This window comes from Apiospora hydei, assembly GCF_038363865.1.
Source record: "Apiospora hydei strain CBS 114990 chromosome Unknown utg000009l_segment0_segment0, whole genome shotgun sequence".
Classification (NCBI taxonomy): Eukaryota; Fungi; Ascomycota; class Sordariomycetes; order Amphisphaeriales; family Apiosporaceae; genus Apiospora; species Apiospora hydei.
This window is the reverse complement of record NW_027117368.1, coordinates 6,795,862-6,823,124: the sequence shown is the minus strand read 5'-3', so window position 1 is coordinate 6,823,124 and position 27,263 is coordinate 6,795,862. Positions and strand designations below refer to the sequence as shown.

The window sequence follows — 27,263 nt, the reverse complement described above, 5'->3', positions numbered from 1 at the left end:
CAGGGACATAGTGGTGGTTGCACGCACGAGGTGTGTGCCTCTTTTTCAGGGAGTGGTTTTCCCCCTCCCACGTGGAGGAAGGGTTTTTCAACCTCTCCGTCTCCCTTCCTAGAGAGCTTGAGAGTCATGTATTAGAGCAGGAAATATTTTTGAGTGTGAAGCCATTGCTGGTTCCGTCCCATGGCACGGGGAGGCATCGAACCAGTAACAACAAAATGCTATACAATTCGCCCTTAAATATCGTGTTACACGTAAACCTGAACTTACGTGGCTAGGAGTATCAAATTATTAGCGGCGGAATAGGACACTTTGCGCCTTATAGCCGGAGCTCACGATGTGTTATCTACAGCCACATCTAGCTAAATATTAAGAGTCCTATCCGCTCTTCCAGATCTAAGCAGTGCAGTGCCAAGTTGATACAGGAGCCTGTGACGTACTTTGAATCTTGTTTGTATGTCAGTATGTTATTTTGCGTTTTTGCCACGTAATTGGTAAATGATACGTGATACCCCTATCTAGACCACATGAATCTCAAATAGGGGTAACTCGTACTTTCTTTCTTTCTTGCTTTTGGACCATACATTGAAGTAAGTCGCCGTCTGCTTTATGAGATGGCTTCACTTCAGCGATCGAATATAAGTCTTTTCGCACATGTCTTCCATTTGAATATGTCTCGCAGAGTTGCACGACGGCAGGTCCGTCAGCGACGCTACGCTCGGCAGTGGTGTTTGCTCATGACCTTGACCTTGTCGCAAGCTCACAGATGATGGAGTTATGTTTATAGTTGACCGGCTGAGGCAATGGCTCTGTGATGAAGGCGGCTCTGCCCGGGGAGGTAGATACTAGACGGAGGAATTGGCGGCCGGCGTCATGAACCACAGTGCGGAACCTATTCCCTCCGTCTCCCAAGTATTGGGCCACTCATAGTTCGGTGCATAGAATGAAGAATAACTTACCTTTGGAAGGAAGCGCGATACGAGCGGTGGAGGCGTGATCATGGTCCTGTTCCATATTCCCGTTAGTGGCGAAAATTGGAACGCCGCTATACTGTTATCGTAACCTCTCCCACTAAGGGAGGCACATCTCTCTCAACAACGTGAAGTCAAGCTGATAACTTCGAGCAGAGGCGGAGCGAGATCCAGCTGCTCAGACGAGACGGTATAAGGCAGCTCTGGCGTGAACGCCACGCAGGATCGATTTGGCAAGCAAGTCTGACTTCACAAGGCATGACTGGACCGACATGCCAACTGGCAGAACGAGAAGACGCGGACAAGTTACCTTTTATCATGGATTCAGTCACGAAGATGCCTGGGCCGTAAAGCAATCCTCATTTGGTCTTGCGTTCCGCCTTGCTGACCATCTCATATGTCTTGATCTCGTATACCGGTCTGCCCATGATGTCGATGATTTCTTGAGGAATGGCTGGCGGGTGAGCCTCGAGATTCTCGATCTTGTCAATCGTCAACTGCCAATGATGTCGTGTTGCATCGTCGCCTGCGCCATCGCGCGATTCGGTTGCGTCGCGGGCCAATTGACGAAACTCTCGCTGTCGCACGGCGTCCATTTTGGCGACGGTGAGGATATCGGGGATGGTGAGGGATTGGATTGGTCTGTCCTGGACGATGTGTTTACCACACTCAGCAAGCGAATGCAGCTACGCAACAGCGGCGCCACCAGATCACGGCCAGCTTTCTCAGAGGCACGCTCGGGCTCTGGCTCGGGCTCGGGCTCGGGCAAGGCAGGGGCAACAGCGACAGCAACAGCAGCAGCAGCACGTCCCATGAGAGCGACGTTGTCGCGCTCCTTGGCGACAATAGTCAAGATGCGGGCTGCCTCAGCAGGATTACCTGCAGCAGCATCAGCTGAGGCCACGGCTACCAAGGACTCGGCGGCTTTCTTCTTTGGAGCTGCGGCTTGATGAACCGTCATAGGAAGTTGCACGGGCGTCGTGAGGTGCTGCTGCAGTTGTTGCGGGTGCTGTCGCTCCTGAAAGTGCTGATGAGGGTGTGGCGTATGTCGTTATAACGTCCCAGTACTTATGATACTGTTATTGTTCGGGTACTGAATGTGACTGCAGCTTCGTACTTCTCCCTGGATACTCTGATGTCCCCAGTCGTTAATGTTTGTATAGCTGGAGGCACCACCAGGCATCCCATTGCCAGCTGTTCCTTGCCCCATTGGCGGTTATTCCGTGTATAGCTATGCTATTAGGATTACGAGGATAAATTATCCCGTTATGAACATTGTCTCAATTAGCACCATGCCATGCTGATGATATTCGCTTATGTTCCTACACAGAAAGTTCATGAAACCAGATCCTGGCTGGGTGCCTCTCTATGCTTATAAGAAAACAAACTGATTTGCCCGGCAGAGGGACAACACGTCTGTGCTACCAGTACGTAAATTAGCGGGCACCAAGCATATTTGTGGGAGGCAGCCGGTCCATGATGGGTTTCACATATTTGATAGTAGGGTAGATACTGGTGTAGTATGTTACAGTAGTTTTGACACAGCTCCGCCAGCTCTATAGTCTCGGGTGCTTTATACATATGATACACGTTCGACAATTGTCCAATACAGCTGCCGGCACCAAATCCAAGCCCTGGTTCTGGTGGAACGCAGCAACCCCTGGAGAGCCCACCACGCCACGCCGCAGATACGCCCAAGCAGCTGCTTAGCGTCGGGGCATGCCGCGGATTCTCTTGGTGTACTTCCACAAGCTCTTGTACTTGGGCTTCTGGCGCTTGGCCTCCCAGCCGCGAGCCTTCTTCTCGGGCTTGAGCGAGTACACTCTCGCGTGCTTGAACTCGACGTCGGCGCCGGGGAGATTCCAGCGCTCCATGACGTCGGCGGTACCCTCGTCCCAGACGGAACGGAAGATGTTGAAACCGACGGGGCTGAGAGTGAACTTGTCCTTGAAACTCTTCAGACTGAACCCATCGCGGCCGCTGTACAGCTCCTTCAGCTTGGCCAAGTCCAGAGTCTGGCCGGGCTTCTGCTCCAGGATCCAGATGGACATACGGTGGTAGGGGGCACCCTTCTGGGCGAAAGCGGGCAGCCAAGGAACGACCAGCTGGGTGTCCTTGTTGACCTTGCTCAGGGGGAGAGATGAGCTATTGGGGGAGATGGGCACATTGGCGGCCAGGTAGTGGCAGCGACGCTCGAAACTGTCCGTTTCGGCATTGGGCACATCGGAGTCCATGACCACGACGGACACGAGGCGCTCGCCCGGGTTGAAGACCTGGACCTTCAAGCTCGGAGGCTTCTCGCTGATACGACTGTCGATAATCTCACCCGGAGTGGTCTTGCGTTGACGGAAGAACATCTGCACGTCGACCGTCGGTTCAAACTTGGGCAGCACATCGGGCACGATCTTGAGCTGCTCGATACGCTGGGTGATCAGGCGGAAGGGATATCCCCTCCATTTGCTCTCCGCGAGATGGCGGTAGATAGGCTTGTCCATATCACCTAGAAAGATATTAGTCAAACAAAGTAGGAGTAAACTACTAGCAGATTGACGTACCAAGTCCGTCTTCAAACTTCCGCTTGACAATCGGATCGTTGATATCTGCGAGGATCTTGAGCTCCTCGACCCATTTCTTCATGCTCCGAAGCCGCATGTTCTTCTTGGCCTCTCCTCCCGGAACTTGGTCGGCAGGCGTCGCTTCTAGCCTCTTGACCTTTGCGATTTCGCTCGAAAGGGCTTGGAGTTTCTCTTTGCGGTCTTCCTGCAGCACCCGACGGGCCTCCTGAAAGCATTGGTAGGGCATCTGCTCGAAGGGGACGTTCTCCGAGGTCTGCATGGCGACACGGCGACGCCTTGATCCCACCGGGGGTGTGCCCTTCTTGAACAGACGGATCTCTTCCCAGTACTGGGTGGCGGTGTCCGGGGTCAGCTTCGGCTGGGAGGCGGGCGCTTCTTTCGTGACATCGGCGGCGGTTGAGCTCGGCGGCGGCACCTGGGAGGCGGGCGGCGTATTTGTCGTCGTTGTAGTGACTTCCTCTTTGCGGGCGGCACTCCGAGAAAAAGTGCGAGCGAAGCTGAGAGCTACCCGGTCCTGTCGCATAGACCGGGCAATGGGCCTTGCGACCCTCTGGCAAGTTGACATGATTGCCTGTTGGACGCTTTTACTGGGGCATGGGAGGGTTGTCGGAGCTCTGGCTGAAGCGAAGTTCGCTGTCGAAACTTTTTGGAGTTGCGCGACACCAGTGACAGCAATTGGAGGGGCTCCACTTAATTTCTCTAGCCCACCATCCCGGGCCGCTGAGCAGCTGCAAGGGTCGACAGAACGTCCAATTTTGCCAAAAGTGAAGCTTCAAGCCGAACATCGCTGAACGAAACCACGAGTATAATCGCCAATCTGACGCCAATTGAGCCAGCGCAACTACTCGAGCCGGCAGTCAGTCATGGCGGGGAAAGGTGCACGAGGTCTCACAGAGGCCCTCCGGTCTCTGACCCTCTCTACACAGTCATGCGGCCAAGTCTCCTCGGTACGTTGGTCTTCCACCTCTTCAAGCTGCGAGCGAGACTGACAATGCACACTCCAGAGGCTGCCCTCGACATTTAGTCGCTCAATGGCGACCGAAGCTACCCTGCCCAGGGCCACAAGCAACCTCACCATCACCTCCATGACCACGCCGTGGCGGCCGTCTCCCTCCGTCCCCGTGACCATCTACGACTTCCAATCCTACGAGCCCCAGCGCCTGGAAGAGTGGTCCTCGAAACACCTGCATCTCCCGATGCGCCGGGACATTCTCCACTTGGCCGTCATCTTCGAGGGCGACAACACACGACAGGGCAGCGCCTCCTCCAAGACGCGGTACGAGGTCCACGGCTCGCACAAGAAGCTGTACCGCCAGAAGGGTCTCGGCCGCGCCCGCGTGGGCAGCAAGCAGTCGCCCCTGCGCCGCGGCGGTGGCAAGACGTTCGGCCCCAAGCCGCGCGACTTCGGCACCGGCCTGAACCGCAAGGTGTACGACCTGGCGTGGCGGACGGCGCTGAGCTACCGGTACCGCCGGGGCGAGTTGGTGGTGTGCGAGGACGGCATGGAGCTGGAGCTGCCGCAGGAGATCGCCGCCATGGTGGAGCAGGGCCAGCTCCGGGACCAGGCCCTCGTCGACGGCTTCAAGGCCAAGTGGGCGCGCCAGGTCCTCGACGGCCACGAGTGGGGCCGCGCCCACGGCAGGAGCACCTTCATCACCACCGAGTGGCGCGAGAACCTCTTCGACGCCATGGACCTCGTGCCCAACTACGGCATGGCCCTCGACATTGAGGACGTCGACGTCAAGGATTTGTTGACGACGGGCCGCCTGGTCGTCGAGCGCGAGGCGCTGGCCGAGATGATCCAGAGGCACCAGAGCGATCTGTGCAGCAAGGTCTTCATCAATGGTGTTCGTCCCAGCCCGCCCGAAACTGGAAAGGTCATTGTCGAGTAAAACAGATAGACATGGCTTGGTAGGCTGCTGTTACTTTACAAACCAATGTATGTACTACTATTGTAAATGTGATGTGTAAACAAAAGGGGTTCGTAACAAGTGAGCATGAAATACCACATCTGTGTATTACAGTATGTAGGCCATAAACTACGTTCAATACATACAAGTTGAGTATCCCCACGAGAGCAACTCGGGATCCGCTTCGGCTCGCGACTGGGTGGGGATGAGAACACATGAGACGTATTATACTGTGGTAGATGCTGCAGATTCTCAGTTCCGAGTTGCACTGTCAGTCCTTCCTGGATACCCAATGCGAAGCATGCGAAGCTCGCGGTTGGATGCATGATTACGGACCGGATACGAAGCCCCTTTACACAGCCCATGATAGCTTCAGTCAAGGCCCCGTCTATATGCGTGTCGTCCTGGTTCATCGTTTTGATCGATGTTTCTCAGAGGGTGCTCCCATGGTTGATCCGCCCAAGGATGCTATGCTGTTGGCCAGTGCTGTTTTAATAGCTTCGGCGAGAAATACATTTGTTCCATTTACCCCCTAGGTCTGTACTTCCAGCGTCCTAAATCACAACTTCAAAAGTGACTTTGTTGGAAGGTAGTTGGACCTATATGCCACTTTCATGCCATTCAATGTTATACCATACCAAGAGGGAAGGCTAGCTGCAATACAAAGACTTGGACGAGGACTTGGACAGACGTATATCGCTAATGATAGAAAACCTCCTTGGTCTGACGTTCAAGACATACTGAGTGACTGTGCCGGACAGTGTGATAAAATATATTCGGGTGACATGGGTATTTTCGATATTTTACTGATTTGTCCACTGGGTTTTTATGGTACAAAAGGAGGGTTTCTATGGCCCCCTGGGAGCTGGCCCATCATCTCGTTGACGCAGACGGGGGCAGTCTCTATACGACTTCTATGCAATCAAGGAACGCCGTTTCCAAATGCTACATCAGGGGTTCTCTCTGTCGGCCGAAAAGGCTCTGAGAATTCTCCCATCCTACATTCCCCTCATCATTGCTTCAATGCCTCGCTTCTTCATGATTCCCCTGCGGCATGACCCCTTAGGGCATAGGTATATCCTCTAGGGTTTCCCGCATCGGTTTCCGGTCTCCTCGGCTGTCGTTCCACCTCACAGTCTAGGCTTAGTTGCCACGGATCCGGTCACCACCACCACGCTCCAGCACGTTCAGCTTGCGTGCCGTAGCGATCTGCGTGCGGGTGTTCTGGCCGTGAACGGGGAGACCCATGGCATGACGTCGGCCGCGGTAGGAGCCCATGTCTCGCAGACGCTTGATGTTGTCCTGGACGACCCGGCGCGCATCGTTGTCGATGGTCATGGTCGACAGCTCGGCCGTCAGCGAGGTCACCGTCTTGACCGGCAGGGAGCCCAGGCGCGCCAGCGGGTGGATGCAGTACTTCGCCATGATGCGCGACGACGTCTGGGGCCCGAGGGCGTAGAAGGACTCGAGGGTTTTCTATACACAGAAGCAGAGAATATGTGAGCATTTATGCTTTTTCGCATTTTATGTGACCCAGCCGCCATTGGCTCAATATCGGGGAGTCGGCAGCGGGTATCTCGATCGGGGGTGTTGCCGTACCTTGACCAGCTTTTGCGGGTGGAAGTTGATTCCCAGAACGAACACCTGGATGAATGTTAGCCAAGCCTCTTCGTTGGTTTAGTCATTGCAGATATGGTTTACCATTTTGAATGAATAGTCGCACCTGCTACAGGCGCAATCGCAATGTCTATTGATTCGATGTGAGGATGCTCCCGATCTTGAATGCCGATACTGGACCTGCCTGTGCCTATGACCATACGGACCGTCAGGTTCAAAAAGTCTAGCGCACGTGCCACCCGATTTTATGCAGGCTCGGCAGCTGTTCCTCCATCCAGCAAGAGCTCTTCCAGGGATTCCAGGGAAGCCAGGGAAGCCAGGGAAGCAACGCGTTCGGCTAACTTATCGATAGCGATAAGGTAGCGCCGCCCCTCGTTCCCTATGTAACGGGCAGGTCACAGTGTATTATCGCTCTTCACCCGCCTTGGCTTTGCCTCCCGGGCCAATTGGGGGCCTGCTAGGGGTCCAGCATTCAATGGTAAATGGGGTCTTGAAACGTAGCTTCAATTGCTGTACCAGCTCGCCGATTCCCACCTTCAGATCCTCCTCTTCCTCCCTTCCTCTTTTCTACTTCCTCTTCCCCATTGATCTCTGGAAAGATCACAACCATCTCGACGACTTTCACTTCACACAATCGAACATCACTTGGACATTGCCAAACAATTGCCCACCATGTTCAACCTGCGCCGACTCGCTGTCAGCGCCCTGCTCCTTGTTGGAGTCAGCATGGTCTTCTTCGCGTCGACCGCTGAGGCTGCCAAGGGTCCCAAGATCACCCACAAGGTCTACTTCGACATTACCCACGGCGACGAGCCCGTGGGCCGCATTGTCATGGGTCTTTACGGCAAGACCGTCCCCAAGACCGCTGACAACTTCCGCGCTCTTGCCACCGGCGAGAAGGGCTTCGGCTACGAGGGCTCTACCTTCCACCGCGTCATTAAGCAGTTCATGATCCAGGGTGGTGACTTCACCAAGGGCGACGGTACTGGTGGAAAGTCCAGTAAGTCTTGATATGGAATGATCTGGCGGTTCTACGGCATCTCGATGGCTAATCTGTTTGTCGCAATAGTCTACGGCGAGAAGTTCCCCGACGAGAACTTCAAGCTCAAGCACACCAAGCCCGGCATGCTGTCCATGGCCAACGCCGGCAAGGACACCAACGGCTCGCAGTTCTTCATCACCACCGTCATCACCTCGTAAGTGCCCCGAACGGAGACCACTAGAAACAAACAGACTAGGTGCTAACCAGCAATCGTCAGTTGGCTCGATGGCCGTCACGTTGTCTTCGGCGAGGTCCTCGAGGGCATGGATATCGTCACCAAGATCGAGAACGTCCAGACTGGCGCCGGCGACAAGCCCGCGAAGACTGTCAAGATTGCCAAGAGCGGAGAGCTGGAGGTGCCCCCTGAAGGTATCCACATGGAACTATAAACTCGCCCCCTTTGGTAGCCCCTCGTCTTACCCTGATAGACACGGATTCGCCTCTTCCCCTTTAAGAGAAAATGCCCTCCCTTGGTTCCAGCATCGCCCTCGCCCGCCCTCCCTCGTAACTGAGCTGATTCGGCCCGCTCCCCTTTTCTAGAAGAAACTTACGGTAACTCTGAGTGGGCGGGTGGCTACTCGAACGAAGTAGAAGCGAACCCGCTGGCGGAGGACACCCCTTCTTACGGACTCTCGACCTTCCAGAAGGGTGCCTTCTTCGCCGTTTTCGTCGCCGTCTTCGTCATCTACATGCGCGTCACCAGGCCCAAGACCGACCTTGGGTACGAGAAGACCATGGCTTAAATAGTTCACTGCAAACCAGCAGCAAAAGTTCAATGCAAAATGGATTTAATCCATGACTACTATATTTCGTTCGTTGTAAAAGGGATGACAGATTGATTAGACTGCGAGCTGTGGAGCTTTACCATAGGCTGAAGTTGGGACTGAAAAGTAAAAGTAAACTTGCCTGGCTCTCGCCTTATTGGGCGCATGAATGGCTCCATAAATTTTTCAAAAAAGTCTAGAATCCATCCGTCTCTACTCCATGCGCTGAACCTCTGCGACCAAGTGAATTAAAGCCATACAACAACCCAAGTCACCGAAAATGAAGGTCCTGAGTCTGAACTTCTTGACTTGCGCCGTCAAGGCCTGCAAGTCCACGTCGGGCGCCTACCCGTTGCACCCCAAGGATGCCGAACTCGTCGAAGACGACCTCGAGGTCAACTCGGACCTGCTCCTCAACATAATGCCCCGCATTGATTGGCCTGCGCTGTCGACCACGGCGACTGAGGTAGGTTTTACAGTTCACTTATAGTTCTTTTCTATCGAGATTTCCCTTGTTGGAACATGATGTCTGCGGGGCTCTGTGCATAGTGGCATGAAAGCTCTTGCACTGAAGCACGCATGTATGTTAGTTCATGCTGGGTGACACCTGCTTTCACTTGACTGCCTCGACATATCATATTAGTCGACATGTCCTCCTTTGGCATGTGTATTCAAAACATGTGATACTGCGTGCTCCAACCCTCACGCTTCACCTGTTCCTATTCCGCCTTTCCCGCCCGACATCATATACTCATCTCATGTCCAACCACTAACCCTCTCACTCACTCACAGCTGGGCTTCCCCTCGCTGCCCGCCCAGCCCCCGACCAAGGAGGAGCTCGAGGCCGACGAGAAGATGCTCCGGGACCTGCACCACCTGCTCATGGAGACGCAGATGATGGAGGGCAAGCTCGTCTGCGGCAACTGCGGCCACGAGTACGCCGTCCGCGAGGGCATCGCCAACTTCTTGTTGCCCGCCCATCTGGTCTAAGGAGGTAGCCGGTTCAGCTAGGTTCAGACCTCAGACCTCAGATTTCAAGGATCGGGGCCCGATTAAGCATGATAACGACTACTTTACCGTCGATCGTGTGTCATACGGTATGCGGCATGTATGCTTGCTTCATTCAGCAGTTTGATGGCGTTCGAGAGAGAGAGAGAAAGGCTGCTGTGAACCCAAGGGCGAAAAGGCGAGAGGCATCAACGAGATTTGTCTCTCAAAAATGGCAGACGTCTTGGAATGTGCAGAAGGAGGGTTTATTCTCGGTGGTGTAGCTCTTCCCCTCTTGGGCCAGAGTGTACAAGGAGCAGATACGGCCAAGGAAAAACGGCATGGGTTCATCATATTAGATGTGTCTAGAGGACAGGCGTTACAGGCGGTTTTCAGCTATTCTGTACCAGGAATCGAAGGGCATACCAATACATGGTATATAAGGAGAGGAGTTCTCAGACCGTACTTCTCGCATTTTGGCAAACTTGAAATTCGATAAACTATCCTGCCGAGCCCGCAAATAAAATAATACACAATGTCTTTATAAAGGACAATGCCTTTCGCGCCACACACCCGCCGTCTCTAAACACACGTAGTAGCCCCGTCGTCTCCTACTAACTATTGAGGACCTGAGCTTCTTCCGGAACCTCTGATCATACAGTGTCGCTTCTTGGGACATAATATCAACACAACCACCCACTCCGCTCTCAAGAGACATGAATTGTTGGTACAACCTTGTTCTCACCTATTTACTGTTGCTTCTTCTGGGAGCTGGGTCCCATATCCTTATCAAAAGCAGCGTACGAGACCTCCAAGCTACCCAGAGCCGAGATACCAGCTCCCAGAATGGACATGAGTACAACCACAGCAATCAAACCCATGAAGATACCTGGTTCCTCCGATGTTAGCTTATCAGTTATTTCTCGTCGGTTGCTTTTGGCCAACGAAAGGTATGAGCCAGTCGGCTAGGGAGATGAGAAGTATGTCTAACTTACCAGGCGTGAAGAACTGGTACTTCTCAAACAACGACCGCTTGTCAGTCTCGTTGGCCCTCCGGTAGACGCCGTTGCCCATGTCCCGCTTGAGCTCGACGCGCGCCGCATCGACGAACTGTGCCTCGTAGCTGTTGTGCTCCTCCTTCTCCTCGGCGGCCTGGGGCACGCCGGCGTACACGACCGTGAAGGAGCCCTCGGCCTCGTACTGCGCGAGCACGACAGCGAGGTCGTCGTCGTTCTCCTTGAGGGTCTCATCAGCGGCGCCGGACGCCGTCGTGGGGATGGCCTCGAGCGCGACCTCGTCCACGGACGCCTTCTTGCCGCAGGCCTCCTTGATCAGTTTCGAGAGCGCCTTGGTGTCGAGGGCGCCCGCGACCTCGGCCACGGACACGCGGGACGCGACCTGCGCGTTCTTCAGGGTGTGCTGCAGGCGCGGGGCCGACGAGGACGAGCGCAGGTGCGAAGCGTGCAGGTTGGGCTGGGTGACGAGGAGGTAGCGTTCCGTCGGGCAGGTCGAGAGGATGTCGGAGGCCAGCTTGGTGACGGATGCGCTGCTCTGGATCTGGGCCTGGTCTTGGGTTGCCGAGTCGGAGAGCCTGAAATTGCGTCTTGTGTTAGATGGATGCAATGATACGTGTATGCGTGTAGAGCAGCAAAACGAGGGCGGTTTGTTGATGGTGAGGGATTACGTACTTGGATGTCGAGAAGAGCAGGAAAGGCGAAGTGTTGGAGAACGCTTGCGCCTCAGCGCAGCAGAGCACAGCAACGGCTGCGGTAGATGAGAAACGCATCGTGTTTGTTAGAGATCGTGGTTGCGCCTCTCAAAGGTGTGTGTTGATGGGTAGGGAGTTATTAGATGGGATTCGATGAGAGCTTCAACTTCCGGCCGTTGGTTAAGCTCCAATGAGTTGACGTCCACATGCTGCTGCTGCTTGGTGCTTGCTGCTGGAGTTGCGTCTGTGCGGCAAGTTCCGCTTGGCCCCCAAAACACGGCCAATCTGCAAGGCTAGGCATATCAGGTCCCCTGTAAAGTTAGTTGATTTTAGCGGCTTTCAGCGGGCAGGAAAGTCTAGAATTTTAGATGGTAAAGGCGACTCTGAGGAATCGGCAACTCGACACATCACGAACGACCGGAAGATTTCAAGAGCATTTGCTTTTAGTAAATCAATTCAGTTTGCAGGAGACTTGGCCAAACTACTAGGGCTGCCTATAAATTTTTCTCCCTTCATATAGAGCTCGTTCGGAAGTCCAGTTCCCACAGCCAGCCAAGATGTTTGCGCGCCCGCGCCCCAAGAAGAATATCCTCCACTCCCTCCAAGAAGCGCAAGAACACCCATACGATCGAGGAAATCAGCTACGATGCCGATGCCCGCTCCGAATACCTGACCGGCTTCCACAAGCGCAAGCTGCAGCGTGTGAAGCTTGCGCAAGAGCAAGCAGCGAAGCAAGCGCGGCAAGAGAAGATTGATGCGAGGAGAGAGGTAAGAAAGAGACCGAGTTTGGTACCTCCGGATTTTCTACGAATTAATATGCTAACGTCCTTGGGAAAACAGCACCGCGAGAGCCGCAGGCAAGAAGTAGCAAACCATGTCAAGACCGTCCAGGAGCTTTTACGGACTGCAGACCGAGCAGGCGGCGTGGATTCGGACGAAGAGGCCGAGGCGGATGACGACAAACTCGGCGAGGAATGGGACGGACTGCCGGATGTTCCCGTCGCTTTTGAAGCCGAGAAAGTAGATCACGAAGAAGAGTTTATCGACGAGGACAAGTACACATCCGTTACGGTGGAATCGGTCAGTGTCTCGAGAGACGGGCTATACCGGCCGGATGAAGAGCAGGCGGCATTGGAGGAGGAAGAGCGCAAAGCCAACGAATCAAGGCGGGCGGCCCAGGGCAAGGTGGAAAAGGCCAAAAAAGCGAAGAAGCCAAAGTTCAGGTACGAAAGCAAGGCGGACCGGGCACTTGCTGGTCGGAAACTGCAGGGGAAGAAGCGTTCGCTCGCAAATAGTAGGCGAGCAGGCGCATGAAAAAGGGGGAAACTAATAGTCGGCAATGCACATTCAAGAAACAGAGGCATACGCCGCTAAAGGGGGTCATTGGTTTGTGTTTCTTGGTATAAGTGATCCTGTGATCAGTCCTGAAATGCGGTGGCCTCTCGGCGATTACATTCTCTTCTAGAACAAAAGACAGAACCCCGTGTCGAGCCGCTGAACCAACGGCCTTGCGAAGAACCCATCGTAGGCCAGCGACGAAATAATGCAATGTTTGCTTGGGGTAGACGAACTCCTTCCACGCCCATGTATCCTCCAACATCAACAACAACACGCATTCACCCCTTTCTCCTCTCGCAGTGCTCCAAAACAGCCAGCTGGAACCTTGACTCGACCAAGAACTCGTCAGATCCGAATCATGACGGGGGGCGCCAGGGCTTAGATGTTGGCGACCTCGTTCTGCAAGTCCTCGAAGTCCTTGTTCAACTTGGAGTGCTTCTGGGCCATCTCCTCGTACTTGGACTCCCACTGGTCCCGCTCCTGCTCGAGAGCCTGCACCTTGCGTTCAAAGTGGCCGGCTTTTACGTCAGTCTGGCGGAGCCTATTTCGAAAGCTCCATTAGTAACCATCTTTCAAAAAAAGGCGAGTCAGGGGGTGGACTGGGGGGTTGGCTTACTTCTCGTTTGCTTCACGCAGGGTCTTATCTGCCTCCTCGGCCTCTTCCTCAAGCAACTGCAGTCTGCGCTGCAGGGTTTCGTTCTGCGTACCATGTGTCTGGCCCTCGTCGGCGGCCTTCTTGAGGTCCTTGACCGAGGTGTCGAGCTTCTCGACCTCGGACTCGAGGAGACCGTTCTTGTGGGAGAGAGAGGTGATCTCCTGCTCCTTGGCGAGGTTTTCCTGCTCGAGAGCCTTGATCTTGTTCTGCAACTCGTCGACCTTCTGGGCGGCTTCGTCGGCCTCCAGGCGGAGCGAGTTCATTTTCTATCACGCCATCATACGTTAGTCAAGAACCCAGCATATTAGGTGCAGACAATATGCTGTAGGGATGGAGGAGGCGCTTGATCGGGTGCGCGTCGTCGTCGGCCTCCAAGGAGCTGTACAGGCTGCAACCTGGCGGCCTGCGCATTGGCTCCTGACGAGCGTGGTGATGGTGGGGTAAAATGGGGAAACAGGCGTGAAAGGGAGAGGTGTCTGGGTAGCTGCTAACCTCCTTGATGCGATCCATGATGGCGGTTGTTGTTTAGTCGTGAGGTCTGGGATAGAAGCGAGGTCGGTTTGCTACAAGTCAAAAAGGATGACAGGATTGAAAGAAGAGTTTGGGGATGAAGTTGTTGAATGCTTAGTAGGTTGGTTGTGGGGAGAGAAGGGGAGAAGGGGTCGATTAATCAATGGCTTGATTGACACACTGTCTGCTTTGCTTGGTGCTGAAAGAAAGGGAGGAGGAGCTGGGCAGGGTCGTGCCTTTTGCCCTTGTTAGCCTGTAATAGCCAGGTGCCTGGTGCTGGAAGCTCCGGTTTGGCCTTGGGACGGGTCAATCAAGCAATCAAGCAATCTCTCGCTGCTCTGGAGTCTGCCCGGGTCTGGGTCTGGCGCATGCCTGTGTGTTGGCGTGGTGTCCGCTGCGTGGGACAGGAGAGAAGTACGTGGTACGCTATGGAACTGACTCTACTCTACCGGAAATGATGCCAGTACCTACCAGAAGGATGTAATTAGGCCAGACACCCATTGCTACCTTCAACTGGGGCATAATATAATAATACGGCTACTAGTACGACGCGGAATATTGCCCATCTGTATTTAAAAACGATATTGAGGCTGCTTCTTCTGCTTCTTCTTCTAGAATATTTCCGTCGAGTATCCATCTTCAATGGCATTGGAACGATCTTGGATAGCAGTAGCAGGCAGGTAGGTACAAGAAGCACCTAAAGCATGCCCAGGTGTCGACTTCAACCTGGCCTGTAGTTTCTCCCCCCTACTACTACTACCACCTAACCTAGGATGGCCCCTCCACAGGAGCTGCAATCAATAGCAGCCATCGAACCCCTAAAAGGAGGGGTGCTGCTCTGGTTTGATTGGCCGAAAGCAGCTGGCTGGAGAAGCAGGTACAAGGGTACTTGCAAAACCACTAGTGTCCATTTGCCTCCAATGTCTTAACCGGAAAGAGCCACACTGTCGGCATTCCGTGCATGCGTTGCCCTGTGAACCAAATCCAAATATCCGCGTCCCGATCTCCCAGCCTCATCACACACAGCTCGGCAATTAAACATTTTCCTTGTACACCCGCGCGACCTGACCAAAGCCATCCACGGTAACGCGAATACGTCTACCGTTTGCCACCGTCAACCATCAACAAACCCTTGCCCGTCAGGTTGTTGGATATTTACCATAATGCTGATGTGACCTGCATTGCTTGCACTCTGAGGGAATCGAAATTAATTTTCGCGGCAAACCGAGCTTTTTGATCTTATTATACCTACTTTAAGCTAGCACTGTACTTTACGTACACGTCGATTGCGAGAAGATGTTGGTTGCACGCGACCAAGAGAACCTGGTGGCCCATCACCACAATGGGGCGGCACTCAAGCAGCAGCAGGCCAACCGACCTGCTGGGTCTCGTTACCCCAAGACACCCGTCAAGATCCCGCTGAACGACGAGAACGCCAGCCATGTTCTCGGGGGTGCTAAGAGCGTCCTGGGCAATGGCAACCGTACAAAGGGAAACGAGAATGTCATGGGCACTTCCAAAGGCCTTAAAGGAATGGATAAATCGAATTTCGTCACGCCATGTGGTACGTCATCCCCGAACCTGGTCCCAAACCAAACATCTTGACGTACTGGATACTAATTCGCGTCGATATAGAACCGCGTGTTCGTCCTGCTCTCGGGAACAAGACAACGAATGCAAAGGCCAAAGGGGGCTCCGCCCACAAACGTCAAGAGTGTGATCCAGGATCTAGAGAAGTCACAAGTCAAGGCGCCAGGCACCATTCGACCTAAGCAGAAGCAACCGCAGAATGAAGTCCAGAAGCTTCAGATCCACGCAGAAGTGGAAGACGACTTGAGCGACGAGGAGCCTGAATACTGCCCCCCGAAGCCCAAGGACCTGCCTTACGAGTCGGATGTTTTCCCGGATGGCGGATTGACGTTCGAGGCTCTGGAGCCCGAGAACCTGTTCAAGGGCCATTACCAGTACTACTACAACCCCGTTGACAATGAAGGCAAGTCCAAGGCAGACAAGGAGCTGGAGGAGAAAAACCGCAAAGCCCTGGAGGAGGGCGAACGAAAAATCATGGAGGCCATGGAGGATATGGACTGGTCCATCGAAGACGTCCCAGAAACCAAGGACCACTTGAAGAAGAAGCAGGTCGCTTCAGATTCGACATCAATCAAGAGCAGGCCAGCCAGTCAGGCATCGGTGGTCCGTAGGCCACTATCGTCGCTTGCGTCCAAGAATGCTGCCAGAGCCCTTACCATGGATGACACGACCAAGTCGATGCAGCGCAAGGCAAGCCGCGTGGTCCCTGTGGCTGCTCCTAAGAAAACCACGGGTTCGTTCATTCCATCTCTGCGAACGACGAAACATCCTCTTGTGACTCGGCCTTCCGTGGCTAAGAAGACGTCAATGGATCTTCGACACATCGAAGCAAACTCACGCACAACGATTGGCTACAACAAAGGCCGCGCAACTGCATCGGTGCTTGCTCAACAGACAAAGAGACCTGTGGCCAAGGCACCCCCGCCCCAATACAAGCCCAAGGCACCTGTTTTTACTCGCACAGAGACAATCACTTCCAACGACTCGGATAGGACCATCACCCCAACCCGATTTGCTCGCAGCAAGGAGGCTTTGGCGGCTGCCGAAGACGAGCAGTGGAAGGAGCGCGTCCCATTCTTGTCCATCTTCAGCCCTGAGGATGAGGATGAGCTCGACGGAGTCGGTGGCGGACTTCCCGGGGCTCTGGAAGATGATGACGAGTTCGAGATGCAGATGCCCGAGTAAAAGAGAGGCGAAACTGCATTTGGACGAGTGTACGAGGCGTTATAAGTGTATTCATCTAAACCGGAATCGGCGTTCATTGTTGGGACTTTACTTGTACGACTGACAGAAGCAAATGTCGCTTCCTAAACGACAACACACGACATCACCCTTTATGAGATTTGGGTAGTCATGGCAAGCATGCCATATGAGCAGTGATCCATCTGGGCCGGAATTCCGTCCAGCCACTGCCAGATGCAGGATTTCATTATGTATTTATAAACTGCCAGCCAGGTTACATCGAATTGAAGTTTGGCCTACTAGTACTTCTCTTATGCCGTGGCTTTTGCTAGGTGAAGTTACTATATACTGCCGGAGCTCCACTTTCAGGACTCATGCCGTCACAGTGACTTCAACATCCAGTAACACCAAGACATGCCTGTAGCGTAATGGACTCCATTGGAAATGTATAAATCCCCTTGCAGCGACCTCATGAGATTACAGATACACACCTGCGCTGAGTTTATATGCTACCATAGTAACGTTTTTTAACATACCGATTTATTCGTTCAAGAAACCACTCTTGAAAACCACCTCACGATGCCCTTCACTACAGCAGCTACCCGTTCCGGCTTTCGAGCAATACGGGGCCGTGCAGGTCTTGCGCAACGCCCGGTGCCGGCTCTCCGGAGATACTATGCAGACAAGGAGAACCTTGGTACGAAACCTATTGATACCATACCGAAAGCCGGTATGAAGAGAAGGGGTGGGCCGTCTGGTATGACGAATACGTAAGTCTGGGTTTATTGTGTTTCTCTCATCACTTCGAGTATGAGAAGATGGCTGGTCCTGCCTTACAGTTGATGCCTGTTTCTGGTCATCATAGCACGTTTCGCTGTCTTAGTCTGGATGGTTTTCGATCTTTCAGTAGGGATACGGTTGTGTCTCGTGTCCCAAGATGAAAGCACAGAAGGAATCGATTATGAGCGGACTTGAGCTAATCGAGGCGTATAGGGGCATGTTACTCGGCGGTGGTGCCATGGCTGCTCTCACGGGCTGGGCTCTCTGGATGATGACGGGGACGCCGCCGTCGAAAACGGCGCGGCAGGAGGCTCGCAAATGATTCAGGAAAGATATGGTAGTACAGGCAAGGTTTGACGACGCCTGCTGGGCAGGTAAACACCACAAACCATTGGTAATGGATGGCGAGAATGCCTCGGAGTTGATGGCTGGGATGGGACGTGTATGATGCTCAGTTGGGTCCTCATTGCAGAGTCCATGGACGGCTCAAGTGTAGAACCGATTGGTTCTGACGAGTATAGTTTGTTATGCGGCTGTATTATATTTCTGTCCCCATGGTACCGAATATCTATGTATCCTATCTCATTCGCCGAGATGATGTTGAGATATGCGTCTCTGTTGATGATTTGACATTGATGAACACTACAATCAAGTGCAGTTTGCAGTCAACCATTTCTAGATTGAATTTGGCAGATACCGAAGTGTCCGCAGCATTGAATGAGAAACTTGTAAACACAGCTACGTTGCTAACGGTATATTTTGAATGTCTTTTGCTGAATGATACTAATATACCAATATAGTCTATATTGTATATAGAAATAGGCTGATCCCATCGTGTCCATTAAGGGGGTGTCGAACGCTGCAATTCTGAGCGTAATGCATTGATGATACAGGAGTCAGTCAATCAAACACATGGTTTTGTTACATTGGCAGCCCACGCGGAAAGTAGAAGAACTAATGTGGCCTGAAGAATGCCCCATGGGCGAATGCAGTGATTGTCCATATGTCTGTCTATCCGAATAGTGTGCTTACCACCGAATTCCTTACGTACGATCTTGGTCGCAATCGGGATTATCTTTGTTTTCCCGTCCTGGACGACGAACGGGTCAGACGTTGAATGCAGTGTTCTATCGATGCATCTCGGCATTGGGGCATTGTAGGTAGGTAGGCCTCAAGCTTGGCAAGAGAATGACGCGACCATGCAGATTGAATATTACCGCTCCCCCCTATTTTTGTCGCCTTGAAATGGACATCTGGACAATCCCGTCGAATCAAATCGTCGAAGACCCCAATCCCGATTGTGGCAGAACTGCATGCCAGTGCCTGAGCCTTCCTGAGCCTTGAGGTTGCTCAGTCAATGCCAAAGTTAGACGTGTGGCTGGGGGTGGACAGAACGCATTGGCCAGCCTTGCAAGAAGCAGGGAAGTTCAGGTTGCTTCTTTCATGTGTCTTTTGGACTGGCATGCTTGTACCTCGTCCATACATTTTCGCTGGCCGCAGTACCTGAGTCTGACACCGGTCCGCACCTAATACTTGTAGAGAGGCTGCTTCAGCGTCTGGGATCTCCAGCGAATCCACTGGCCCAGATTAATTTGGCTTTCGGCTCCATCACCGTTCTTTGAGAGGTTGTGTCAATTCAATCTTCGATCTTCGACTTCCGACCTCTTGAAGTCTGAACCTCCCCCAAGAATCCCCTTGGGACACCCTGGAACCTGCCAATTCGACCGGGGCTTTCGTCAGCTTCCTCCCTCGCGACACCTATTTACGACTTATCTTCACTCTATCCGGCCATCTGCTGCGCTGCGGTCTGGGGCCGATTGTAGCACTTTCGTCGCCTTGGTTTTGGGGGGCTCCACACGTCACCTTTGCATCTCATTTCTGTCGCGTGGACGGACCGGAGAAGACAATCTCGCGTCTTCTCATACCTCTTTTCCCACCGCCTCCCCACGACCAACCCAAGAAAAAATTCAATCGCGATCCTCTCCCAGCTTACGTTCTCGATGAAGGGCGTCATCTAGCTTTTCTCTCTCTGTGAGTGATGATGACGGTTGGTGGATTGAGGAAGTAGAGAAAACAGACATCACGTTTCGCGAACCAAAAAGAATATGGCTCCAAGCGCAACCGGCGCGAGTTTCGCCCAGTTTTTCCCTGCCGCCCCTCGCGCTGCCAGAGAAAAGCCACAGAACGGGAGCGAGCAAAGTCCAGAGCGTCTTCAGACGCTGCCGACCGCGATCCCAGAATGTCTTCCTCGATACCCTCTACATTCGGTCCACGCGATGGCCCTGCCAAGTCCGACCTGTCCATATCTGATGCCGCGCATCCACTCATCTCAACTGATGATACCGAGTCAGCACAAGGAGATATCCTCAACGGCGTCGGCTCCGCCAGTTCGCATGCCAGCACCACCTCTTCGGTCTTCAGTGCCAACAACCAATCAGCCTCATTGAACAACTTCTCGTCGCGTGCCTCCAACAGCAATCTCACCCCACTCACCAATGCAGGCTCTTCCCCATCCTCTTCACATATCCCGCCCTCCAGCCAGCTCAACCTGCAACGCAATAAGCAGCAAACCACATCTGGCGCTTCCCAGCTTTCAGAAGTCACCAGAACCCAAGATGGCACGAGCGCCTCTCATACTACGACGTCCACATCGTCATCGTCGGCGCACCGACATGGCATCGTTGACCGTATCCCGGCCCGCGACCCGGCCCGCCAGATCAAGGGAATCAAACGCACCCACGATCCGTTGACCGATAAAAAGTTGTCTTCGACCGACAGGAAACCCCAAAAACCCGTTTACGCAGATCTCGGTTCGGTATGTAAACCACACTACATATATATACATGTCTATAAGTGTCTGGAGGGGGAGCGTCATCTGACTTGTGTGAAATGAAATAAAAATGAGAATCCTGGCTAATGCGAATTGTGCTGAATAGGAAGATGACGCTCCCCGGCAGACCCCAGACTCGCCAAAGGCAGTTGGCTCGACTACATCAATGTCGATTTCCACCTGGCCAAGGCTAGATTGCGCCAGACTCCGTACAACTTGAAGGCGTATCCATATGACTCTGCCACCTCGATCGGGCCTGGTCCTCCAACGCAAATCGTAGTCAGCGGCTTCGACCCCTTGGTCGCCTTTTCCAAAATCGCCCAAGGCTTCAGTACCTACGGTGAGATAGCCGAAAGTAGCAACAAGATGCATCCGGAGACGGGCGCCTATCTTGGCTTTGCTACGTTCCGTTACCGAGACTCCAAACCCGGGCGACGACCCCCTATCTCTGCCGTTGATGCTGCTAGGAGAGCAGTCAAGACCATGAATGGGCGCAGGATCGAGTCGAACCAGATCAAAGTAGATTTTGATCGCGACGGTAAGAAGAGCCGCCTCATGCTCGAGAATGTCCTGAAGAGAGGCAGGGAGGAGGAGCAGCAACGCTCCGCCGCGATCCGCTCTCAGCGTGGTACACCTGCTCCTCAAGCTGCGGCGGCGGCGGCGCATCGACCAAGGGGTTCCCTCGACGGACTTGCTCGACCTCCACCAACAGCACCAAGGGGCCCAGCTGCCTTTCGACAGCCTGCTATGTCAACACCTGAGCCGCACTCCTCTTTCGCGATGCCCGACAAGCCCAAGTCGTCTTTGATCGAATTACAACCAATATCCGAGAAGCTGCGAACAGAACCCTATCTCTTCGTCTCTGGAGCCAATGTCCCGGTGATGGCTGCTACAATTGCACATATGAAGAAGCGCCTCAAGTCGTATCTTATCGAGGATATACGTGCTGACCGAAGTGGATATTTCGTTGTTTTCCCCAACAATACGCGAGGTCGGGAGGAGGCCTACAGGTGCTACAGATCAGCGAACGGAAGCGCATTCTTCAACTATACTATGGCCATGGAGCTAGTCAACGGCACTGCTCCAGCGGCAACCAATTATACAGCCGGTCATACGCGCCAAAGAAGCGAACCCGAGCGAAAGGCCGCCCCCGAGCCCCGAATTCGATCCGAGCGAGACATTCGACGCCGGGATGAGGAAGCTGTAATGAAGGAAGAGAAAGAACAACGAGCCAAGGATTTCGATCCTGTAACTGAAGCTGTCCAGATCGTGCGCCGCGAGATGAGGGAGCACCTGATCAGGCACATTCGCACCAAGGTTGCCGCGCCGACACTGAACACTTTCCTGGATCCCGCCAATCACGCCGCTAAGCGTCGCAAACTCAACCTCCCAGACCCCCTTGAATTTATGGGCCCAACCGTTACGATAGTCGATGAAGACGAACCCACTCCTGTAAGCACGCCCAATTCTCGAGCAGATCCCATAGAAAGGCGAACTGCCCGGTTGGACGTTACGGCCCTTCCTCGCATCCGAAAGTCAAAGGCTGCGGCGCGGCGGAACGACGGCTTTGCCGATCCGTTCGGTCGCAAACGAGCAGCCCCGGTACGAAATGCTTTCCGTGGCCTACACCATCGCCTTGCGCCCGACAGCGACGATGAAGCGTCAGAAAACGAGGCGGAGACTAGGGACTCTATGGCTCGTGATACGGAGGAGCCCGAATCACGCCCTCGCAGTCGCATGAGCACGGACGAAGATGGATTTGACGATTCGATGACGGAAGCCAGCTTTGCGCTCAACGACGGCCCCATTCGGACCAAGAAGAGGAAGCTCGATCTACAAGTTGAAGCTGCCATCAAGAGGCAGAAGAAGACGGACGAGGAACTCTTCGGTGTTACTATCGGCACTCTCGAGACCGATTTCCCTGCTTCGGACGATGTCGCAGACGTTATCATTCCCGATGCCGATGCCGACCGGGAGCAGACACCTAGCACTGCCCAACCACCAACAGAAAAGGGCGCAAAGGGGAAGAAGAAGCCGGCTGCCCCCAAGACCAAGAAGAAGACCAAGAAGCAGCTTTTCGAGGAGCGCGAGGCTCTGAAGAAGCAACAACAAGCAGAAGCTTACGTAGAAGAAGCGCTCGAGCAGGCCGAGAAGGAGGAGACCGTGGAACCAGACGATGTTCCGGAGAAGGTGGCCCTTAAGCCAGCTTTGAAGGATGACAGTGAGCCTGTCGTCCGAGATGAACGGTTCTCTGATGCGATTGTTCCGGCAATGGCGCTTCCCGCCAAATTCAAGTTGGACATTCCGTCTATGATGGAATTGCCTATGGATCCGAAGGACGGGCCGGATCTTACCAAGCTCAGGAAGAAATTCCCTGTTAGCGAGATTGGTGACCCGCGTCTCTGGATATGGAAACACAATCGGGTACGGGAACTGAACGCTCCCGCTCACAAACAGGATGAGCCGCTGGTCATTGAAGGCTACTATGTGCCGAACTCGACTGGATGTGCCCGTACTGAAGGTGTCAAGAAGATTCTCAACTCCGAGAAGTCGAAGTATCTGCCGCATCACCTCAAGATCCAGAAGCAACGGGAAGAACGGCAAGCCCGTGCTGCGAGGAATGGCAAAGATCCGGTAGCTTCCGCCGCCGAAGCCGCGCGACTTGCAGCCGAGAAGCTTTTGGCCAAGGGCAACTCGCGAGCGAATCGTGTGAACAACCGACGGTTCGTGGCCGATCTCAACGACCAGAAGCGGTCTCTGGGCCAAGACTCGGACGTTCTGCGATTCAACCAGCTTAAGAAGCGGAAGAAGCCAGTCAAGTTCGCCCGGTCTGCCATCCACAACTGGGGTCTTTATACCATGGAGAATATCAACAAGGACGACATGATTATCGAGTATGTTGGCGAGGAGGTTCGGCAACAGATTGCAGAGATTCGTGAAAATCGATACCTCAAGAGCGGTATTGGCAGTAGTTACCTCTTCCGCATTGACGACAACACCGTCATCGATGCGACGAAGAAGGGTGGCATTGCTCGATTCATCAACCACAGCTGCATGCCAAACTGTACGGCCAAGATTATCAAGGTGGAAGGAAGCAAGCGAATTGTCATCTATGCCCTACGGGACATCGCTCAGAGTGAGTCCAGCCGATGCCCTGCATACACATGCTCATACGTTGCCCACAGCTTACTGACATTGAGTTACAGACGAAGAGTTGACCTACGACTACAAGTTTGAGCGAGAAATCGGCGCCCTGGACCGTATCCCTTGTCTTTGCGGTACTGCAGCTTGCAAGGGGTTCCTCAACTAAGCCTTCCCTCCACCTTAACTTCCAACACCATACTAGATCGTCTCAATTGCTCCCTCCTCCGATCTCCCCCTATCCAAGCGCCCTTCTGCGTCCCTTTTGCCTCACTGGCAGCGTCTTGCCGACGTCGACATTTTGTTTTGCATGGAGTACGGGTTGCGCAAATTGTTTTCCAATTTTGGTATATATGCATACAGGGCTGGTTTTGCTTTTTAACACTATCCTGCTTGCCTCTGCAGCAAGAATCGCAAGCACAGGGCTTGTTTCACCTGGGGAAAACAAAAGAAAGTCTGTTTGTACACTACGTTTTCTTTACTTTGCGGTTCTTGATCTCGAGCTGAGATGTTTTGTATTGCCGGCTCCAGAGGAGCAAAGCGTTGATGAAAGCAGAACAAGGGAACGGCGTTCAGGGAAATGGACGCATGCAAGGCTCTCGTGGGGCGCTCAGAAACACTGACTTTGCCCTTGCTGAAACTATGCCAATGGATCCCAGCTTGCGTTGATGCATGGACATGGAGGTGGAGGTGGGACGCCAACGAAGAAGGACACGCGCAATGGGACCTGAATAGACGAGTGATACGAGGGCGCCTCACATCAACTAGGGGACGACTTTTCTTCATCTCGATTAACACCGTCCTCGGATTCTTTACGTCAACCGCTCTGGATCAGCCTAGTTTTTTCGGCAAAGGATGGATTAGATAATACCCCATCACCCCATAGGGTGACTGGGAGGGAAACACAAGACAAGCCGATGGGCCTACGCTTCGCATCGTGGAAGAGACTCTTTCGAGTTTACTCAAGAACAAGCGGCTTGTGTTGTAGGGGATGGGATAAGGGGGAGGGGACGAAAGAAAGAACGAGAGAGAGATGGTGGGAAGAGAGCTTCGGCAACACTCTTTGTACATAGCCAAAGTCCGAAGCGGCATTCCATCCGATTTGGTCACATGCCTTCCCCCTACAAGAGATGGGGGCAAGAGCAGTCGCCTAGGATATAATATCACGATGTCTATACGCGCAACGCGCGACTACTACTCATAACCGACCACGGCTCTGCTTTTTTTACTAGCAATGTACCACTATTGGGTATTCGATATTTCACACTCTTGAAGAGGCTTCTTCTATGGTTTTATCAATATGGTCATGGTATAGATAGAGAATGATCCATCAGCCAGTGAATTCAATAAATTCCAGTGCCAATTTTGCTGCTTTTATCTTTCGTCCCCCATGCCAGAACGCCGTTACAATGCTTCTTCCCATGCTTAAACCGCATTTCGAGGAAACTGGACAAATCTTTTGGCCGAAACAGAACTCCCCAGACGCCTTGAACCCCGAAATCCCTCATAGTTTCTTCTTTATGCAAATGATGATGACTTTCATACTACCGGCGGAATGGGGACGGACTTAATGCGTCACCTCCGGCAGTTTCTCAATCACATATTTACCCCTGGCTACCGACATGATAGGGACACCAGGAATGCCTGTCAAGTGTACAAGGTTAGCTCACGTATATTTAGAGAAATAGAGAGGGCCTGTTGGCTGGGCAGCAGCAGCAGCAGCAGCGCATAACCGCCTGACCGAACCGACTGGTAGTAGTAAAAGTGACTTACGTCGCACGCGGTTCTTCAGGTCCTTATCGTTGGTGGCGATGATGTAGATGCGGTGCTTCATGACGGTGTTGACGATGCAGTCGTCGGCGTAGATGCCCTTGTGGTCGCAGGTCAGGCGCTCCCAGCGGGGGTCGCGCGCGATGCGCAGGGCGAGGCGGTACTTGGGGCCGAGGCGCTCGAGCTCGCCCATGACGCAGTCGCTGATGATGGGGTTGGCTTTGGCCAGGAGGACGTCCATCATGGATTCAACTATTCATATTGTCAGTTTTCCCGTCTTCGTAAGTCGCTTCTTCCTGCTTGGGTTCGAGGATTCGAGAGGGTTCGGCAGAACGTACGGAGAGGCAGCTTGCGCTGGATGGTATGCGACAAAAACTAGAAGATTGTTCGGTCAGTAGGGCGCAGGTTTTCAGGCGAAGGAGATCGGTTCGTACGTTTGTATCCCTATTCAACAAAGTCACGGTTAGCAAGGCTGTTTTCTTTTCTCGACGGCGGCGCATGACATCGTCGGCTCAAGCCAGAAGGAGGGCCAAGACTTACACAAGGACATTGTAAGGGGGCACGAGGGCGGAGTTGGCCTGGAAGAACATGGACGAGGGCATCTGGGGCACCTCGCGGACGAGCTCGGCCTTGGCTTTCGACTTGGGGTTCTGGGGTTCTTCTCCTCGCCCTTGGCGGCGTTCTCGCGGCGGCGGGCGTCCTGCTTGCCGATGACGCGCTTGACGGCGGCGAACTTGCGGGTTTTCTTGGCGACACCCATATTGAAGTCTCGGAGGCGGCAGAGAGGGATTGGGTGGTGAAGGTGTCGTGGGAGAGAATTCGGTTACTGTTCGTAGCAGTATCGTCGAAATGCGCCTAGCAGTAATTGATAGACAGACCTTACGCAGATTCCAGTTTCCAGGCCCCTCCGGCAGAATTCGCAGCTCGAAAGTTGCTGGAAATTTTGACCGCCCTGGAACTTAATGGCTCCGGGGTCCGACCAAAAAAAAACGCGCTGCTGCAGGACCCATAAACCTTAGGCGCGCCCCCATTGAATGCAGGACCCCCGAAAATGCATATGGGGTTTTGGATTGCGACGTCACTGGACACTGGACATGCATGAACTCGATGCATCCCTATCGGTGCTCACTTGGAATGTTTTGCAGACGGTCGCAGGGAGCAACGGCGAAAAGTCAATCAACAGGCCGTTGTTTATTTCGCGCTCGCGAGTCAGATGATTGTCAACGAACAAGAAAGATACCTTTTTTGAAATCTCCAAGGTCTGAATATGAATAGGAATGCAATGACATCTGGCATCTTTCCATGACGATCGACTACTTACAACCTGCATATGAGCTGATGGCTAAAATGAGGGTAACAGTCACACGGGCCCGGTGCTGGTCAATTGCCCTGTCACCAAGAATAGCATGCCTAGATATTGCCCTGGGGTTTTGATTTCCCAGTTGCCAGTGCTTTGCCGATGCTTGCGCCGGGGCGTTTTGAGCGCTGTGCAGCCTTTCACAGCATAAACGTAAACCGCCAGCAGCTGCCAAAGCGTCGCCAACCGGTGGCTGATTGCAGGTGCAGTTTGCAGGCCGCAGCGCGCAGCTCGCAGCTCGGCGCAGGTAGAGCAGCCCAATCGAGTAACGGCGGCGCGGTTCAACAGCAATTTAGCCTCTGGTGCCTTGGTCGTCTGGAGGGCTGGAGGGCTGGAGGGCTACATTAGTCGCCGGCCGAAGAAGAAAGAAGAAAAAAATCAAAGAGACCCTTCTTCAGCTCACTGGGGCCAGTCTGTCGATGGATTGTAGCGCTGGGACCCTAGGACCTAGGCTATTGCGGATTACGGGGAGAGACTACGACCAACTGAGACCTTTCGACAGCCGCTCCACTCCCTTTTCTTCGTTTCCCCCTTCTGA

General features: G+C 53.5%; 13 protein-coding genes across 13 annotated transcripts; 7 read left to right on the top strand and 6 right to left on the bottom strand.

Moving 5' to 3' along the window:
- Positions 1–1,327: 1,327 nt before the first annotated feature.
- Positions 1,328–2,178, bottom strand: PG997_013955 (uncharacterized protein; the record flags this gene model as incomplete). The annotated part of the gene is made up of 3 exons (XM_066818269.1): positions 1,328–1,615; positions 1,675–1,995; positions 2,086–2,178. The coding sequence occupies 3 exons, from the start codon at positions 2,176–2,178 to the stop codon at positions 1,328–1,330; spliced, it is 702 nt and encodes a 233-aa protein (XP_066663961.1).
- Positions 2,179–2,674: 496 nt separating this feature from the next.
- PG997_013954 (phosphatidylethanolamine-binding protein) lies at positions 2,675–4,109 on the bottom strand (the record flags this gene model as incomplete). The annotated part of the gene is made up of 2 exons (XM_066818268.1): positions 2,675–3,468; positions 3,524–4,109. The coding sequence occupies 2 exons, from the start codon at positions 4,107–4,109 to the stop codon at positions 2,675–2,677; spliced, it is 1,380 nt and encodes a 459-aa protein (XP_066663960.1).
- Positions 4,110–4,407: 298 nt separating this feature from the next.
- PG997_013953 (mitochondrial 54S ribosomal protein uL4m) lies at positions 4,408–5,436 on the top strand (the record flags this gene model as incomplete). Its single annotated transcript, XM_066818267.1, has 2 exons — positions 4,408–4,491; positions 4,549–5,436. The coding sequence occupies 2 exons, from the start codon at positions 4,408–4,410 to the stop codon at positions 5,434–5,436; spliced, it is 972 nt and encodes a 323-aa protein (XP_066663959.1).
- A 1,161-nt stretch (positions 5,437–6,597) lies between these two features.
- PG997_013952 (mitochondrial 37S ribosomal protein uS13m) lies at positions 6,598–7,158 on the bottom strand (the record flags this gene model as incomplete). Its single annotated transcript, XM_066818266.1, has 3 exons — positions 6,598–6,930; positions 7,054–7,098; positions 7,156–7,158. The coding sequence occupies 3 exons, from the start codon at positions 7,156–7,158 to the stop codon at positions 6,598–6,600; spliced, it is 381 nt and encodes a 126-aa protein (XP_066663958.1).
- A 585-nt stretch (positions 7,159–7,743) lies between these two features.
- On the top strand, positions 7,744–8,856 carry PG997_013951 (peptidyl-prolyl cis-trans isomerase B (cyclophilin B); the record flags this gene model as incomplete). The annotated part of the gene is made up of 4 exons (XM_066818265.1): positions 7,744–8,071; positions 8,141–8,267; positions 8,331–8,482; positions 8,654–8,856. The coding sequence occupies 4 exons, from the start codon at positions 7,744–7,746 to the stop codon at positions 8,854–8,856; spliced, it is 810 nt and encodes a 269-aa protein (XP_066663957.1).
- A 301-nt stretch (positions 8,857–9,157) lies between these two features.
- Positions 9,158–9,867, top strand: PG997_013950 (uncharacterized protein; the record flags this gene model as incomplete). Its single annotated transcript, XM_066818264.1, has 2 exons — positions 9,158–9,343; positions 9,670–9,867. The coding sequence occupies 2 exons, from the start codon at positions 9,158–9,160 to the stop codon at positions 9,865–9,867; spliced, it is 384 nt and encodes a 127-aa protein (XP_066663956.1).
- A 746-nt stretch (positions 9,868–10,613) lies between these two features.
- PG997_013949 (uncharacterized protein) lies at positions 10,614–11,650 on the bottom strand (the record flags this gene model as incomplete). Its single annotated transcript, XM_066818263.1, has 3 exons — positions 10,614–10,753; positions 10,860–11,455; positions 11,553–11,650. 3 exons carry the CDS (start codon positions 11,648–11,650, stop codon positions 10,614–10,616), a joined length of 834 nt encoding a protein of 277 aa, XP_066663955.1.
- Positions 11,651–11,778: 128 nt separating this feature from the next.
- Positions 11,779–12,886, top strand: PG997_013948 (nucleolar protein 12 (25kDa) domain-containing protein; the record flags this gene model as incomplete). Its single annotated transcript, XM_066818262.1, has 3 exons — positions 11,779–11,794; positions 12,093–12,340; positions 12,413–12,886. The coding sequence occupies 3 exons, from the start codon at positions 11,779–11,781 to the stop codon at positions 12,884–12,886; spliced, it is 738 nt and encodes a 245-aa protein (XP_066663954.1).
- A 402-nt stretch (positions 12,887–13,288) lies between these two features.
- On the bottom strand, positions 13,289–14,075 carry PG997_013947 (uncharacterized protein; the record flags this gene model as incomplete). Its single annotated transcript, XM_066818261.1, has 3 exons — positions 13,289–13,451; positions 13,527–13,831; positions 14,058–14,075. 3 exons carry the CDS (start codon positions 14,073–14,075, stop codon positions 13,289–13,291), a joined length of 486 nt encoding a protein of 161 aa, XP_066663953.1.
- Positions 14,076–15,371: 1,296 nt separating this feature from the next.
- Positions 15,372–16,850, top strand: PG997_013946 (uncharacterized protein; the record flags this gene model as incomplete). Its single annotated transcript, XM_066818260.1, has 2 exons — positions 15,372–15,659; positions 15,711–16,850. The coding sequence occupies 2 exons, from the start codon at positions 15,372–15,374 to the stop codon at positions 16,848–16,850; spliced, it is 1,428 nt and encodes a 475-aa protein (XP_066663952.1).
- A 576-nt stretch (positions 16,851–17,426) lies between these two features.
- Positions 17,427–17,949, top strand: PG997_013945 (uncharacterized protein; the record flags this gene model as incomplete). The annotated part of the gene is made up of 2 exons (XM_066818259.1): positions 17,427–17,617; positions 17,841–17,949. 2 exons carry the CDS (start codon positions 17,427–17,429, stop codon positions 17,947–17,949), a joined length of 300 nt encoding a protein of 99 aa, XP_066663951.1.
- A 1,782-nt stretch (positions 17,950–19,731) lies between these two features.
- Positions 19,732–23,767, top strand: PG997_013944 (uncharacterized protein; the record flags this gene model as incomplete). The annotated part of the gene is made up of 3 exons (XM_066818258.1): positions 19,732–20,437; positions 20,585–23,593; positions 23,664–23,767. Coding segments are annotated over 3 exons (3,819 nt in total), but the record flags the coding sequence as incomplete, so codon positions are not given.
- A 1,398-nt stretch (positions 23,768–25,165) lies between these two features.
- PG997_013943 (uncharacterized protein) lies at positions 25,166–26,128 on the bottom strand (the record flags this gene model as incomplete). The annotated part of the gene is made up of 4 exons (XM_066818257.1): positions 25,166–25,242; positions 25,372–25,620; positions 25,703–25,812; positions 25,905–26,128. 4 exons carry the CDS (start codon positions 26,126–26,128, stop codon positions 25,166–25,168), a joined length of 660 nt encoding a protein of 219 aa, XP_066663949.1.
- Positions 26,129–27,263: the final 1,135 nt, after the last annotated feature.